This window comes from Chlamydomonas reinhardtii, chromosome 8, assembly GCF_000002595.2.
Source record: "Chlamydomonas reinhardtii strain CC-503 cw92 mt+ chromosome 8, whole genome shotgun sequence".
In the NCBI taxonomy this organism is placed as follows: domain Eukaryota; kingdom Viridiplantae; phylum Chlorophyta; class Chlorophyceae; order Chlamydomonadales; family Chlamydomonadaceae; genus Chlamydomonas; species Chlamydomonas reinhardtii.
Window position 1 is genome coordinate 1,360,764 of NC_057011.1, and position 15,324 is coordinate 1,376,087.

General features: G+C 60.5%; 2 protein-coding genes across 2 annotated transcripts in view; both read right to left on the bottom strand.

Moving 5' to 3' along the window:
* CHLRE_08g364000v5 (uncharacterized protein) overlaps positions 1–7,246 on the bottom strand; it is a 15,366-nt gene extending 8,120 nt beyond the window's left edge. The window contains exons 1-10 of the mRNA XM_043064877.1: positions 6,789–7,246; positions 5,353–5,490; positions 4,905–5,081; positions 3,919–4,045; positions 2,565–2,992; positions 2,166–2,297; positions 1,811–1,955; positions 1,081–1,238; positions 574–749; positions 196–445 (exon numbers count right to left, since the gene is read on the bottom strand). Of these exons, the coding sequence (XP_042921878.1) occupies positions 196–445; positions 574–749; positions 1,081–1,238; positions 1,811–1,955; positions 2,166–2,297; positions 2,565–2,992; positions 3,919–4,045; positions 4,905–5,081; positions 5,353–5,490; positions 6,789–7,001 (1,944 nt within the window). The 5' untranslated portion in view covers positions 7,002–7,246. The remainder of the gene's footprint in view (positions 1–195; positions 446–573; positions 750–1,080; positions 1,239–1,810; positions 1,956–2,165; positions 2,298–2,564; positions 2,993–3,918; positions 4,046–4,904; positions 5,082–5,352; positions 5,491–6,788) is intronic.
* Positions 7,247–10,818: 3,572 nt separating this feature from the next.
* The window catches only part of CHLRE_08g364050v5 (uncharacterized protein), a 12,978-nt gene continuing 8,472 nt past the window's right edge, over positions 10,819–15,324 (bottom strand). The window contains exons 9-15 of the mRNA XM_043064878.1: positions 14,933–15,128; positions 14,702–14,803; positions 13,865–14,311; positions 12,838–13,593; positions 12,512–12,556; positions 12,107–12,154; positions 10,819–11,914 (exon numbers count right to left, since the gene is read on the bottom strand). Coding sequence (XP_042921879.1) covers positions 11,591–11,914; positions 12,107–12,154; positions 12,512–12,556; positions 12,838–13,593; positions 13,865–14,311; positions 14,702–14,803; positions 14,933–15,128 — 1,918 coding nt within the window. The 3' untranslated portion in view covers positions 10,819–11,590. The remainder of the gene's footprint in view (positions 11,915–12,106; positions 12,155–12,511; positions 12,557–12,837; positions 13,594–13,864; positions 14,312–14,701; positions 14,804–14,932; positions 15,129–15,324) is intronic.

Here is a 15,324-nt window from a genome sequence, read left to right on the forward strand (position 1 = left end):
AGAACCCGCAAGCTTATTGAATCATACAAGCAACCGCTCGCCCTTCAGGGCCCCGGTTAAGTTTGTAATGGCTGGATGGACAATCAGCTGTGATTCCGAGATTCAGCAACAACGGTGGCCAGGTCATCCGCAGGTGCGTACGTGGGTGGCTTATTAAATGGTGGGCCCGCCCAGGCTGCTCGCTCACATATATACCTGGAAGACATACAGCTCCTGCAGCGTAATGACCATGTCGTGATTGACGTCCAGAAGCGGCAGCAGGGCCACGTCCAGGAACACATCGCCGGGGTCCACAGCATCTGATGCGGCAGCAGCCGTGGCAGCAGCAGCCGCACTGCCTGAAACACTGACCGCGGTTGACGCAGCTCCTGCAACGGGAGGCGTGCCCAGCTGCGCCAGCAGGCCCCGCAACATGTCGCCACAAAACTGTACGTCTTCATCAAACCTGTGCGGGTGGATACATATTTGAGGTATAGTATTAGGCGCAGTACCTTCGAAGCTAAAGGAAGGGACGAACAGTGACCGCATTAATGCCCACGCAGTCCAAGTCCAATCATTACAACACGCACTCACATTGCCCTCAACAAGACCTTGAGCTCATGCCACTGCACCGACTTGAGTAGGCCCACGTTCTCCTTCCAGAACTGGCGCAGGAAGATGGCCAGATTGGTGGGCACTTGGAAGTTCTCGTTCTCGGCCTGGATCTGCTCCAGTGTGACCTGGAGCCGATCGACCTTGGCGTCCGTGCCCTGATGAGCCATTGAAGTCAGGTAAGTTTCTTGTTATGTCTAGCTATCACATCATCTAGCTGCTGATAGGTTAAGAAAGTATGCATGGAGGTATATAATGGACTGCAATGCTCATCCGCTTGGGTGATGGATGGGGAGCACGAAAGTTGATAGCTTATTAGAAAGACAAAGGGAGAATGTGCAAGGTGGGTGCAAAGCAAGGGAAACCTATTGGGGCCTGTGACGGCCGTGAGCCTGATCGAGTAGTCAAGGCTGCTGAGCAGTAGTGTGGGGGCCGTTTGCTGCTGCTGCCCCATCCACCATCACGCATTACCATATATGCCTTACTCACCTGGACCACACGCGCCACGTCCTGCAGCATGTCCTTGATGCCCTCCAGCTCCGCGCACATCACCGCCTCGGCCACACCGAAGCAGCGAGCCACCTCCGCGACGCCCAGCTGCCCACGGCCCTGCAGCACCTTGACCGCCTCCACAGCGCTTGTCACACCTGGCGCCAGCACAACATACATATCACATAGATTAATCATGTGAGCAACTGTGTAGCTAGCACACAGCTATTACTGACTGACTTAACGTACTGACTTTGAAGAGGCAGACGTGGGATGTGACATCACAGTCAGGCAAAGGGGGGGCCCGGGGCGTAGATCGATAGGAACGCAAGACCCCACGCATACATGCCCCGAAACTGTCCAGACCGACTGGCGAAAATCGCCCTGGACCACTACACTTGACTCCTAGAGGCTGTACCCAAGCAAGCACATTCTCGTGAAGGGGCTTTGGGTACATGGCATGCTACTGCATAAGTGCCGACATGTCTTGACATTTTCCAGCAGCCACTATGCAGGTTTGAAACAACCCTTTCTGCAGATGCACTTACTGTGGCACTGCAATAACTGCAAGCGTGTTTGCATTACACGTTTGCATGCATTGAGTTGTGTTTGGCCTGTAGGGCCGCATTGGCTGGGGCGCCTCCATCCCGAGTCCTATCAGCTCCTACCCCCTACCTACCTGTCAGGTGCATGTATGACACATTGACACATAGGTCCGCAATTTTCTTACCATTGGCCTCCCCGCCTGCTGCATCAATGACGGCCGCTTCCGCTGCCCGCAGGTCGTCCTGGGCCTCGTAGGCTGCGGCCGCCGCAGGCTGCACCTTGCAGCCGCCACCGCTGCAGTGTTGCTGCAGCGCGATGTCCAGATTCAGCTGCAGCATCAAGACAGGGGCCATGAGGGAAGAGCGCCCTTAGGTGCGGTGGGGGTGGTGGCCGGTGGGGTTGGGCGAGAAATCAAGTTAGTTGGGACAGGCTACGGACATGATTAATTCTGAATGGTTCTGGATGAGCTGTTCATACTTATGTTGGCTTGTAAGTGAGCGGATTTTAATATGCAGCTGTTGAATAATATTCTCACGTACATGGGCCATGCCGCCATAAATCTTGGCATGCACCTCCGCAAGCTCCTCGGTGGCCAGGCGGGAATAAAGGAAGTGCCGCAGCCACGACCCCGCCCCGAAGCGCTCCAGCAGGCTGTCTGCCTCCCTGAGGTGCTGCGGGTGGATAGATAGACAGATGTGGCAGGCAATCAGCATGCGTTGTGCCGCGCGCGTACGTATGTGCATGTGGCTGGACTGGAAATATTTACAAATATTTAGCAAAGGCGGCTCTGCCACATCATCATCCAGCAAGCAACGCGTTCCCGTCCGTACGGGAATTACATACATAAACATAACTGGGTTATTAGTTACACGCTTCATGCGCATTTGTTACACCTGCGTGCTGTGCGCAAGCACGCACGAGCGAGCACATACACGTACCGCAGTCAGCCCAGCAAGCGGGCCCTCCAGGTCCCTCCGCTGCTGCTCGCTCGCGCGCTGCACGTAGCGCGCCAGCGTGTCGCCCACCCCCTCCACCAGCGACTTGAGCTGCGTGCACGCACGTTTGTTGACCTGCACGCCCTGAGCCCGGCGCAGCACCACCTTGACCAGCTTCAACGCGGCACCCACGCCCATGGGCAGGGTGTCCAGCCCCTCCAGCAGGCTGTCAAACACGTCCAAAGCGCCCTCTAATGCACCCGCCAGCTCCGCAGCAGCGGGCGCAAGCACCTCCGCCGCCAGCGAGTTCAGCGACGCGGCCAGCAGGCCAGGGGCAACATTGAAGACGCGGGCCGCCTCTGCCAGCAGCGCCGCACCCGCCTCACCCTCCTCACGCATGCGCTGCAGCGCCTGGCTCAGGGTCTCGCCGCCTGGAACAAACAGGTCATGGAGTGAGGGCGTACGTAAGTATAAGTCACGAGGTAGGATTAAGCGGCTCATGTAAGCGGGGATTCTGTTACAAGTGTAAATTCCTAGGGTTTCCCCTCGCTCTCTCCCCGCCGAGCCGTGTGTAGGCGGACACGCGGCTCTGCATGGGCACCGCCGTACATTTGGTGCGAGCTCTTGGCATACCGCTCCTCTCTCTATTGTTATGAATTTGCATAAAATTATGTGTGCATCTTGTTAAGTTCGGTAGATTGTAGTGTAGGTAGGTTGTTTGTGGCCGTGTGCAGCCGTGTGTGTGCGTGTGTGTATGTATGCGCTTGTGCGAGACACCCGGCTCACGCTGCCGCGATCACGCGCACCCGCCCCCTGCCCAGAGCGCACACCGGAGTCTACTGGAGAGAACGCACCGACCCTGGAATACGCTACTGACGCCAGCACGGCGGTCGCTCCTGGCCCAAACGCCGCAGGGCCCAGCGGGCGATCCACCTCTAGGCAGGCGCACGGGGAAAACGCCAGCCACACGCACGCACACGCGCACGCACACGTACATACACGCATGCGATATGACAGCTGCAGGCGGCGGCGCTTATTGCCTCACATGACCATGCATGACCTCAATCTAGCCCGCCCCCACAAGACGCGCGGGCAGATTTGTCCAACAAGCACCACAAGCGCGTCTTGGCCATTATTAGGTCGGCCCGAGGCGCTCCAGCACCTCTACCTCAGCCCCACAGCCCCTACTACTGCTGGATCGCCCAACCTAGTCTCCCGCAAGTCCCCGCATGCTTATGTATGCGCCTGTGTATGCGTGCGTGTGCGTGTGGTGGGGCTACATCGATCCATGTGTGCGTACGCGTGACGACATCCAGCCACTATCTGCACACACGCACGTGCGCACACGTACACGCACCTGCGGCCATGACCACTGCCGCCACGCAGTCCTCCATGTCGGTGCGCAGGTCCTCGCCCTGCAGGTGGTGGCTCAGCCGAGTCTTGATCAGGTCCATGGCGGCCAGACATGTCGATTCCACGGCTACCTGCATGACACACACGGTGCGTTCGTACGTCACATTGCGCGAATTGACAAATCAAAATGGCATGAGCTCCAGCTACTACTTGCTTCGTATGCTTTTCCCCTTCGGTGGATGGCATCTTACTTAGATAGAGGCCGCAAACGTGGTCCCTTAGGGCAGTGCCGATGCTTAAAGCGATACTTGAGTGTTTAATAGTTAAGTAAAGCGCATATGAGCGTGACAGTTGGCGCTTTGGTGGTTTTGGCGACACAACGCCCAATCCGTTTTTTCTTGCCAACCACGACCCCTGGCCAAACGTTTGTCGACAAACCACTCATATCAGCCCCCCTCAAGTGCGTGGTATTGCGGCTTTCCTGTGAATCAATAATATGCATGATGGGGGATTGGGTATGTACGGTATATAGAGCACGGCAGTGCCGCGACATCCTCCACGACCATGCTGTCGCCACCATGCTGCTGTCGCCACCACCACCATGGTCTACATGGTCGCCACAACCATGTCATTGTCACATATATACCAGCAGACCGAGCGTCGGGGTCAGCCACCAACAGCAGGCAGGAGATCCGGCCGCCGGATCGTAACGCACCGCGCGCGCAGAGAGGGTCGGCGCTCCCCATCAGTCCCCCTACCTAGCTACCGGTGCTGGGGTCACCCACACAGTACGTTACAGCAGGCCTCCTGGTCATGTTACTGCTGTGCGTGCGTGTAACTGGGTGCGTGTAACTGAGTGCGTGTAGCTGAGTGCTTGTAACTACTGGGTGCGTGTAACTGGGGTTTCCTTCGGTGTACTGCTGTGTGCGTGCGCGTGTGGGTTCATGCGTGTGTGAGTCCAGCGGCGGCTTTCGCCCATTGCAACCTCACCGCTTCCAGGGCCTTGCTTAGCGTATCTCGTGCAGCCTTGAACTCCTGGGTGAAAGGCCCCGGGCGGCTTCGGCCAGTACCTGCTTGCTTGGCTACCTTGGCTTGCTGAAGCGCCACGTGCGCCAGCCATTTGCTGCTGCTGTACTGCTCCAGGACTTTAAGCACGCCCTCCAAGGCCTGCAGAAGTACGTACTTTCAGTGCATGAATCAACGAACAGCTGCTCATTTCGAAGCACACAGAATCTAGGGCGCATATACATCGAACTATCAGTCCGATCCCCCCTTCCCACCTGACCTTCCCAACCCTGGCGTGCCATCAATCCCCTAACATTGCTTGATTGCCCGCCGCCGCTGCCATACATCCCCGCGCCTGCCGTTCCTTATTTCATTTGCACATAATCTCCCTAATCCTTGCACCTACGAAATAAAAAGCAGGAACATCGCCCACCTTGTTGATGGCCTCAAAGCGTGGCTGCAGTTCCTGCAGCGCCTCGCTGCTGGATGCGACCGAGTCCAGCACACGGCACAACGCTACGCCTGAAAGCACGCTCAGCGTGCACAAGCTGCTGCAGTTATGCTTGTTTACCTGTGCATGTTTGAAGAAACACACAGATGGTAACAGGCGGGGTGACAAGTCAGATGCCTGTATGTCTGCTGGCTGCACTGAGCGTACGTACATGGCGTACGGGGGTACTGCTGTATCGCCCACGTACGCAACAATCAAAAGGGTGTGCAGCAGGCTGTGTCAAGGCAGTGTAGAAGAAAAACACGTCATGCTGGAGTGCCCAATTTATGCTGACATCAGGTTGACTTCTGGTGAATATGAATAAGATTGGTTGACATGCCCGCAGAAATGTGCTGCCTACTCGTATGCAGTCACGACGCTACGAACACGAACACTATTAATCCAGGCCTTATGCCTGTTGACTTATTGCGCCCCCAGACTCAAATCCAAGGAGTCAGTAGTGGGGCCACATGCATGGATGGACTCGATCGAACCCATGATGACCGCCGTGCGTGGCAGCCAGCATGCATGAGCCTGGCTGCCACGGTAACCATCCAATGATACGTACGTGAACTCAAACTGCGAATGAATAGACCGTCGTTGGGCCGTTGGTTCCGGAAAAAGCTTAGTCCCTGGAGTGGGCCTGCCCTCTGCCCTGCTGGATGGGTAGAATTATGTCCCGCGCTAGCTGCCCAGAAGCGCAGCCGTAGTCTTATGGCGCTATATATAGGAAAGAGGTGCAGATCAGGGAGCTAAGGGGCTGTATTTACGTTAGATTCTAGCCCGGAGCCTACAGTTGTTTGTGATGCTGCAGCAGTTGGTGGAAGGTTTGGGCACTGTGCGGGTGATTGATGATGCCCATCTGCCCCTGGTCTGCTCGCTGGCAGCAGCGTCATTGGCGCATTCATTCCTTTGCATAACAATTTGGAGCTGGAGAACGCACAAAGCAGAATGTAACAAGACCCGCAGTGTTGAAACCCCACAAATATGCGCGCGTACAATGCAAACAATGCATGCATGCACACGATGCGCGCATCCAGCACCCTCCTGGTAGGTGCCAGGCGCGCTGCCTCTCATTAACCCCCCTCCCCATCACGCTAGCGCCTGTACATAGCCATACCTGACGTATTTTGGCAAATGGACGCCGCCGGGGGGTCCAAGAGGATGGTGGGGGGGATCAGAGGGAAACGGCGGCAGCAGAACAGGTAGGTAGGGCGGGGTCCACAGAACGCGTGGTTCAGCTTTGGCTTCAAAATCGCCAAAAAGTCCAAAATAATGACCCTCATAATTCCACATGTTTTGTGCCGGGGGTCTCCGGGCGGCCGTTTGTACCGTCTGGCCGCTCACAGGCCACATGTGCGTGCAACCTCGCTCCGCACCTTGGCCCCGCGACTGACAACCACAATCTTGTCCAAAATGTCAGCGGTGTCTTGCAGCTGCAACAAGTGACATTCCCTGAGGCGGCCCAGAGCCGCGGCCACTAGTTCTCCATCGTTACTCGGTGGGTCGAGAGATCGCTGCTGCTGGTTCGGCTTGGTCGCTTCTGCGCTGGCCCGAGTGTGGCCAGCATCTATTGAGGCCCCACAGCCCATTCTAGTAAGTCATATCTATGCGCCTTGCTTCGGAGCCTAAACAAGGCGGCGGAAACACCCTCTAAGTCCAAGCGAGTCGCGCACAGCTGCGGAGAATATTACGTGGGCATGAGAGATATAATGTTAAAGGCAGTGGACAGCCAGCGTTGGTACCAAACCCCCGCTCCAGCCAGCAGCGATTAAAGTTGCGTCTGTGGCTTGCGAGCAGCAGGTTCTTGTTTGTGTAGAACAGTTTCAAACTAAACTGAACAATAGTGCGGCAAATGGTGTTGCCGTCTCCATTGCATCCGCCGATGGCGATTCCCCTAAATATTGATGACTTGACAGCGCTTATGAACATTGATCCAATGCAAGAGCGCTTCCCACCCCTATGTATGTCCCACGCCAACCTGGTCCCCAGCATAGTCCCCTCCCCTCTCAGTCACCCTACACTCCCTCCCAGTCACCCTACCCCCCCACCCCACCCGACACACCAAGTTTCCCCGCCCAACCAAGTTCTCCGACCCTCCATTATCGTTACCGATTTCCCCTTTTTCGACCATCCCTCCCAGCAAGTCCAATCGCTCCCTCCCCCGGTCCGCACTGGCTCATCTGTCTTTTCAGGCGCCCCCATCAATTACCGTGCCTGCCGCACAGATCCCGCACGAACTGTCCTCTCCCACCCATCCGCAACGACTGTCCCGAACGTCCCCCGTGTACCCCTGAACGCGCACAGCCCCCCCCATTGACGTTCCACACACACACACACACACACACACACACACACACACACACACACACACACACACACACACACACACACACACACACACACACACACACACACACACACACACACACACACACACACACACACACACACACACACAACACACACACACACACACACACACACACACACACACACACACACACACACACACACACACACACACACACACACACACACACACACACACACAAACACACACACACACACACACACACACACACACACACACACACACACACACACACACACACAAACACAAGGTAACTTCAGGGAACAACACACCCGCACCAAGACCCGCACCACCCGTCGCTCGACACAGCACTGCCTCACCCCATCCATGCATCATCACGAACAGGCGCTGCATGTATGCCGGTAGGTGCCTGGCTGGATCAGCTCAGCTCACTGTCATCGTTACGGCCATTGCCTTGGACCCAACATGAACTTCTGACTCACTCATTGGAAACAGCAGACGCTGTGTCAGCCCCGGCTCCGGCCCCGGGCCCCCGGCCCCGCTGGGTCCGGCCCGGCTCTGGCCCCGGCTCCAGCTCCAGCTCCGGCTCCGGCTCCGGGTCCAGTCCTGGCACCAGTCCTGGCACCAACCCTGGCCCGAACTCTGGCTTATTCGGCTCAGGCCCCCTCCAGGCCCCTGTCCATCCCGGACCCGCCGAGGACCTTCCGCACGTGCTGTTTGCGGCCGTGCGCCAAACTCCCTCTGGGCACCAACTCCACTGTCTCCGCTGCCGCCCTGCATCCCCGGCCGTGGCCGAGGCCCTTACGCCTACACCCACACCCAAACCCACATCCACATACACCCAGCCATACATATACCGCATCTACCGTATCTCCACACGCACTTCCCCACCCGCCATGAGCCACACTCGCTTCGACACTGCCGCCCAGCCCAGCCCAGCCAAGAGCTGCTGCCTTATCACTTCCTCAATGGTCCATGCGGACGGGGGTGCGTTGCAGACGGCTCTGGCGGCGGCTTGGTCACGCAACCGTCACGCACCTACCGCCGGCTGCCTCCATCTCGGATGCTGTTGGCATCGGCACCGCTCGCTGCCATTCGCTGCAATTTGATGGCGGTGGCGCCAGCATGGGGTCCCTGCTGCTGTCGGCGCCGCTGCCAACGCCGCCAGGGCGGCAGGGTTAGCTAGGACTAAAAGGACTAAAAGGACTAAGAGGACTAAAAGGACTAAAAGGACTAGCTAGTTTGCTGCAGAACCATTACGCACCAGGCACGACACGTCCACTGCGGTTGGCCGCCGGCCTGGCGCCGGCACAGCTCCGGCCACGGCTCCACCTTCGTTCCTGCTGCAGCTCCGGCCCCTGCTGCCCCGCTGCCACCCAGGGGTCGTATCTTGTTTTTGGGGTAATGTCTAGCTCCAGACAAAAACGGCCGGGTGGCCGCCGTCTTTTGTCTGGGCACATGGCGGTTTGGGGGCTTCTCCATAGGAATTCAGACAAAGCCGGTCCCAAACCCGGGCCAACAAAGTCTCGCCCCAGACATTAGCCCCCGGAAGGAATGTCTAGGAAACGGCCAAAATGGCCGATTAATGTCTGGAGACATTAAGATAGGAGCCCTGCTGCCACCTCATCCTCCGCCGCCTCCCGCACTGGTGCCCTCCCCATTCCTGGCGGCTGCTGCAGCTGCGGCGGCCACGGCTTGAGGTTGGACTTGGGCGCCTCCTCCAGATGCAAGTCAGATTATTACCGTTTCGCCGTTTGATAGAGGGCAGCAGTCGTGCCAGGTGGCCGGTTTGCGTTCGCGCCATTAACCTCACGCACTTGCATAGCATAACCGCGATGCCGCCAGAAGCAGGCACAACGTCACGAAGCTGGCGCGGTTTGCCTCGCACGGAGGGTGGGAAAATTGCCTAGCGCAGGCATCTGGCGGGGTGGGTCTGGTCTGGCAGCTAAGTTCCAGAGGCAACCTGACCCCCGCGCACGCGCATCTGAGGGTGCTGGGGTTGCCCTGCGCAGGCATCTTGGGGTGCCATGTCCACGCATCTCGACTGGCGGGGATGGTCTGCCCAGGCATCTTAGCTGCCGTGCCCAGGCATCTTGGATGGCGGAGGCGGTCCGCCCAGGCACCTTAGCTGCCGTGCCCCCGCAGCTTGACTGGCGTGGTTTCCCACCCCGGAAACGTAGCGTGCCGAGTTTAGATTGCGGGAATGTCAGTAAGCACGGTATGCCTGTACCCACGTGGGTGCTGGTGCTGGTGCCAGTGTGCCACAGTGCCCATGGCAAGCACGCAGCTCAATCCGGCCTGCTTCCCAAAGAGTACTCTACACGCAGAGATGCCAAGCGCGATTTATTCACTGTGACAACTAGACGGAGACTGTGGGTTCGGACATGGAAACACGGTCTGGGGCCGCTAAAGCTGGGTTTAAGCCGTGGAGCCTGCTGTGATTTATTTCATGGTATCTGCTATCTGGGTGACAAGCTGTATTCCCTAGGAAAGCTGGCTGCGGCGCCGAGTTGGCTGTCACGCCCCGCGAACCAGTGGTTCGCAGAGAGCCTTTTGTTTCCCTGCTTGCCCAGTAGTTTTTAAACTTGCTACTGCTTTACATGTAGCCTTCTTGTGGCACCACAAGCCCCAAAAGAAGGAAGCCTTGACCATTAATGTCGCAACTTCAGCAGAGTTCTGCAGCTCGAAGTATCTATAAAGGTGTAGTGGTTGCTTTAATATCAGCACGCATTCAGTATAGGCCAGCATGTTCCAAGCCCTTGACTTCTCGGCTGAGCAGTGTGGCTGTGTATGCGTGCCGGAGTGCTGGCATACCCCTACACACTGCCCGTTACCCATTCCAGACCCTCTTGCGGCATTTTACCAAGCAACTAGGGTGGCTACAATAGGCAGCTCGGATGTGCTAGCAGGGGCGCCGCGGCATCTGCAATGCCTCGCGCAGGCATCCGTGCTGATGGCGCGGGGTCGCGCAGGCATCTGCCATCCCTCGGCGCAGGCATCTGGACTGCCGCGGCGACCCGCCCCAGGCAGCTTCAAACCCCCGCGCACGCAGCCAAATTTGGCTTGGCAGGGTACCCGGCTCACCCTTACAACCAGAGGCCACCGGCAACTTTTCGGATTTCCTACCCTCCTCCTCGCAATTGACGTATGTAAGCTAGCTAGCGCAAAAGTTGTGCAGGACGGTACGCCTAGCTATGGGCTGATGAGCTCGAAAACAATGATTGTGTGTCATTAATTGAGTACACCCGAGCATTGTATGTGAGGTGCGTGTATGTTTGTCGCGACAAACACCCGATACAGTGACCAACCAGGGGAGGACCAACTCCCCAACTAAAAGCCAATCATGTCCGATGGCAAACTTATAGGAAATGTTCATGATGTTGTTAGGATTTGCGCCCGTCGCTCTCGACTTTGCACAGTGTGACCGTCGGCGGTTGGTTAGAATTCTGCTTGCCATGAGTGCAATTTGCCTACTTTGCCTCTGAAACATAGAGCGTCTCTGCAAATCTCTCAACTTTGATGTCACGGCGTGATGTCGATGCGACGGCAGGTTCCAGGGGCCAGGAGTGCAAAGGAATAGAGTACCGATAGATGGAGCCGTCCCGAGGCGAGGGAACAATCAACAGGGGCATTGCAGTCTTCCCTTGTGCGACACTGTGCGACACGCCTTTTGTGGCTAAGTTGTGTCATCCACGGGCCATTGGGCAGGACACAAAGGCAGCGCTTCCGGTGCCAGAGGTTTTCAGATGACACCGGGCCACGCACAGACTCCAGCCCCCGCCCCACTAAATCCACCACCACCCATATCAGAGCGCCACCAACACCATCACGACGGCAGCAGCGATCCTACTTCTTCATCTGCTGTTGCAGCACCTGCGCCGCCGCCTGCATCGCCGCCGCCTGCGCGACCGCCTGCTGCTGCGCGTTGAGCGCGCCGCCGCCGCCAGCACCCGCCGCCTGCATCGCCGCTGCAAGCGCCGCCGCCGTCGCGGGGGCCATGCCGGGGATAGGCAGCGGGAGCCCCGCCGGCGCCGCGGCGGCGGCGGGCGCCGGCGGCGGGTTCCGTTCTCCAGCCTGCATGCGCGCTCGCCGCGTGTTGCGGATGCTCACGCGTTGTTCGTCCAGGTTCTTTCGCGCGTTGTCCAGTTGGTTCCGCTCGCTTTCCAGGGCCTGTGTGTGAGACAAAAGGCAAGGTAAGGATGTGTGGTCGCGTCAAGCACAGGCCGACCCACGCTTCATGGGGCTGCGGTTGTGGGATGGTGCGTGGGCACTAGCCAGACCCAAATGCTTCACCCCCCCCCCCGCCCCTCGTTGCCCTCCCCTCCCCTCTCCCCTCCCCTCCCCTCCCTCCGGCCGCCTCACCGCCTCCACGTCCTCCAAGTACTTGATCTTGAGGCCCAGCTTGGCCACCTGCAGGGCCAGGTGGTGAGGGGCGGGCGTCCAGGCATCACAGTCAAGGTGCAGGTGGGGGTGGTTCACATAAAATGGTAAATAAAGAGTGTGGAGGAGGAAGTTGAGCAATTCCTCGCACTGGAATGACCCCCTTGGTGCGTGCTGCACACCAACCGCCCTGCACCTACCACCGCACCCAACGCCCCATCCACCGCCCTGCGCCCACGTAGCCGTTCCAAGGCCACACACGGTGAACATGCCACGCCCCTTCCCCTCCCACACGCCCCCTCTCTCCCGCCTCCCACACGCCCCCTCTCTCTCTCAAGCCCTCCCGCACCCGCCTAACGCCCCCCCCCCGCCCCCCCTCGCTCGCACCTGCACCTCCACAATCTGCGCCGCCAGCTCCATCATGTCCGCCTCCTGCATTGCCGTGGCGCCATTGCCACGCAGGACACAGCAGTCACACCACAGCAGTCAAACTTTCACCGCGTCACGACCGGCGGCGGGCAGCCACTTTCACACGTCTAATCCAGTCGGCACGGCACGTCTCTGTCAAATCAGCTTGAAGGGCATTAGTTGGCTTTTACCGTCGGCGGCCGTTGGCTTTTCGTCCACCGCAGCCAACACCCCCCCTGTACCAATCCTTGCACCGCCCCCCCCACACACACACATGACGTACACCCCATCACATGCACACCCACCTGCTCATCCGCCATGAGCCGCGCCCGCTCCGACGCCGCCGCCAGTCCCAGAGCCGCCGCCTTCTTCAGGCGAGCCATGCTGATCGGGATGGCGGACGGCTCCGGCGGAGGCTTGGGCCCGGCACCCGCACCCGCACCCGCCGCCGCGGCCGCCGGCGCCCCCGCGGCCGCAGCTGTTGCCGCTGCTGCCGCTCCTGCGGCTCTTTCAGAGTCTGGCACCGGCACCGCTGCTGCTGCTGGTGCTGCTGGTGCTGCCGCTTTTGCCGACGCTGCGTCCCCGCCGGCTGCCTCCGTCGCGGCACCGGCAGCTGCCGTGCCGGGCGGCGCCGCGCCCGCAGCCCCATCTGCGGCCGGTGCTGCCGCCGGGGCCGCACCGGCAGCACCGGCACCGGCACCGGCAGCGGCAGAGGCAGCGGCATCGCCATCGACCACCATGGGCTCTGCTACCGAAGGCGCGGTGGTCAAGGGCAGTGCCTCCGCCGCTGACGGCGCAGCCGAGAGCGGCACTGGCGCCGCCGCTGGCGCGACCCCGGCCCCGGCCCCGCCGTCGACGTCCATCGAAGTCGGCCCTCCCGCTGCCGCTGCGGTCCCTGCCCCTGCTCCTGCTCCAGCGGCCCCGCCGCCTCCGCCTCCGGCGCCGGCTGCGGCCGCCCCCGCCCCCGGCGGGTGTTGCAGCTGCAGCTGCGGCGGCCGCGGCTTGAGCTTGGGCTTGGGCGGCTCCTCGGGCGGGAGGTCCGGGTCGTCTTGGGACAGGTACTGCGGTGTGTGTGGGAGGGGGCTTAGGGTTTTATAATATTTACAAAAGGAAGGCGAAGCCAGGAACAGTAGCATAGCAGGCGCGTTGTTAGGGGCGTGGGGCATGAAAGTAGGGTACGGTCCCTCACCTGAATGTCCCTCACCCGTGTTTCACGGTGTCGCAACCCGTCCCCCTCTACTAATTATGAATGGAACCCCCACTTCCCCTCTCTCCCGCCCCCTCTGCCACTCCTCGTCTGTCTTCCCGATGCCGCCGCCACCAACAGCGCACCTCGAGCGCGCGCTGCGCCGCCGCCGCCGCCACGCGCGGCCCCACCATGGAGGTCAGGAAGGCCAGGCTGGCCATGAGGGGGTTGGCGTGCTCCGCAAACGGCACCAGGTCCTCATCCATCACGTTGTTGGTCAGAGCCCACGGCAGACCCGCGCTGCCGCCCTGCCACTCAGCCTGACGAGCCACCGAGCGAGCCTTGGCGGCGGCGGCTCCGCCGCCGCCGCCGGCGCCTCCGGCGCCGGCGCGGCCGGCTCCGCCGGCCGCGGCCGCCGCTGCCGCGGCGGCGGCGGCTGCGCCGCCGATGCGCAGGCCGGCGGCTGCGCCGCCGCCGGCGGCTGGCGGCAGCGCGCCTGCTACTGGCCCGGCTCGCGGCCCCACGCCCGCCTCCATGTCGTCCAGGAAGGCGTCCTCTATGGGCAGCGCCAGGAACTGCAGGATGCAGGCCACCTGCACGCGTGTGTGGGGCGTGTGTGTGTGTGGGGGGGGAGCGGGTTTGTGGCAGGTGCGTGTGTGTGCGTGGCGTTACAGTAGGAGCGCGCGCAGAGCGTACGGCGGAGGCGGAACGCGGGCGCCGACGGCGGGTGGCGCCGCGTCCCCCCCGGGGTCCCTGCCGTCCACAGACCGGTCGCCTGCTACCTGCCTGTCGGTATGCACACGCCCCACCGCGCCCCATCCTTGCCTGCCTCTCCCTCCCCGCCACCCCCCTACGAGCCCCTGCCGCTGCCCCCTTGCCTCTGCCCCCTTGCCTCTGCCCCGCTCCTGTGTCTCTTCTCTCACCCACCTGGCTCTTCGTTCCCACGTGCGCCGCCACCTCCCCCCCCCGCCCCTGCCCCGCACCTGGCTCTTGGTCCCCACATGCGCCGCCACCTCGCCCCAGTCGTCGCCGAACATCTCCACCGCCTCCAGCAGCAGCAGCGTCTCCTGCTGAGACCAGGCGCCCTGAGAGGGGGGGGGGAGAAAGGGGTCGGAAAGGGCGGAGGTAGGGAGGACGGACGTAGAGTGGGAGGCAGGCAGGGAGGGCGAGGGACTCTCAGCTGGCACAGCCCCCGCGCAGGCCCCTCCTCTCACCTCGGGCGCGGGGGCGCCGTGCGCCGGCCCCACCGCAATGCCGCTGGCGCCTACCGCCGCCGCCGCCTCGCCCGCCGCGTTCTTGGCGCTCGCGTCCAGCCGCACAAAGTCCTTGGCGGTGGTGCCGGGCGGGAAGCGGCCCTCCGCAAAGGCCGCCGGGCACAGGTCAATCTCCGGGCATTTGGTGCAGTGGTACCTGCGCGACCGTGTGTGTGGAGGGCGGGGGGGGGCATGGGGGGGGCAGGGTTGCTGTTGTTGTTGTTGTTGTTGTTGTTGTTGTTGTTGTTGTTGTTGTTGTTGTTGTTGTTGTTGTTGTTGTTGTTGTTGTTGTTGTTGTTGTTGTTGTTGTTGTTGTTGTTGTTGTTGTTGTTGTTGTTGTTGTTGTTGTTGTT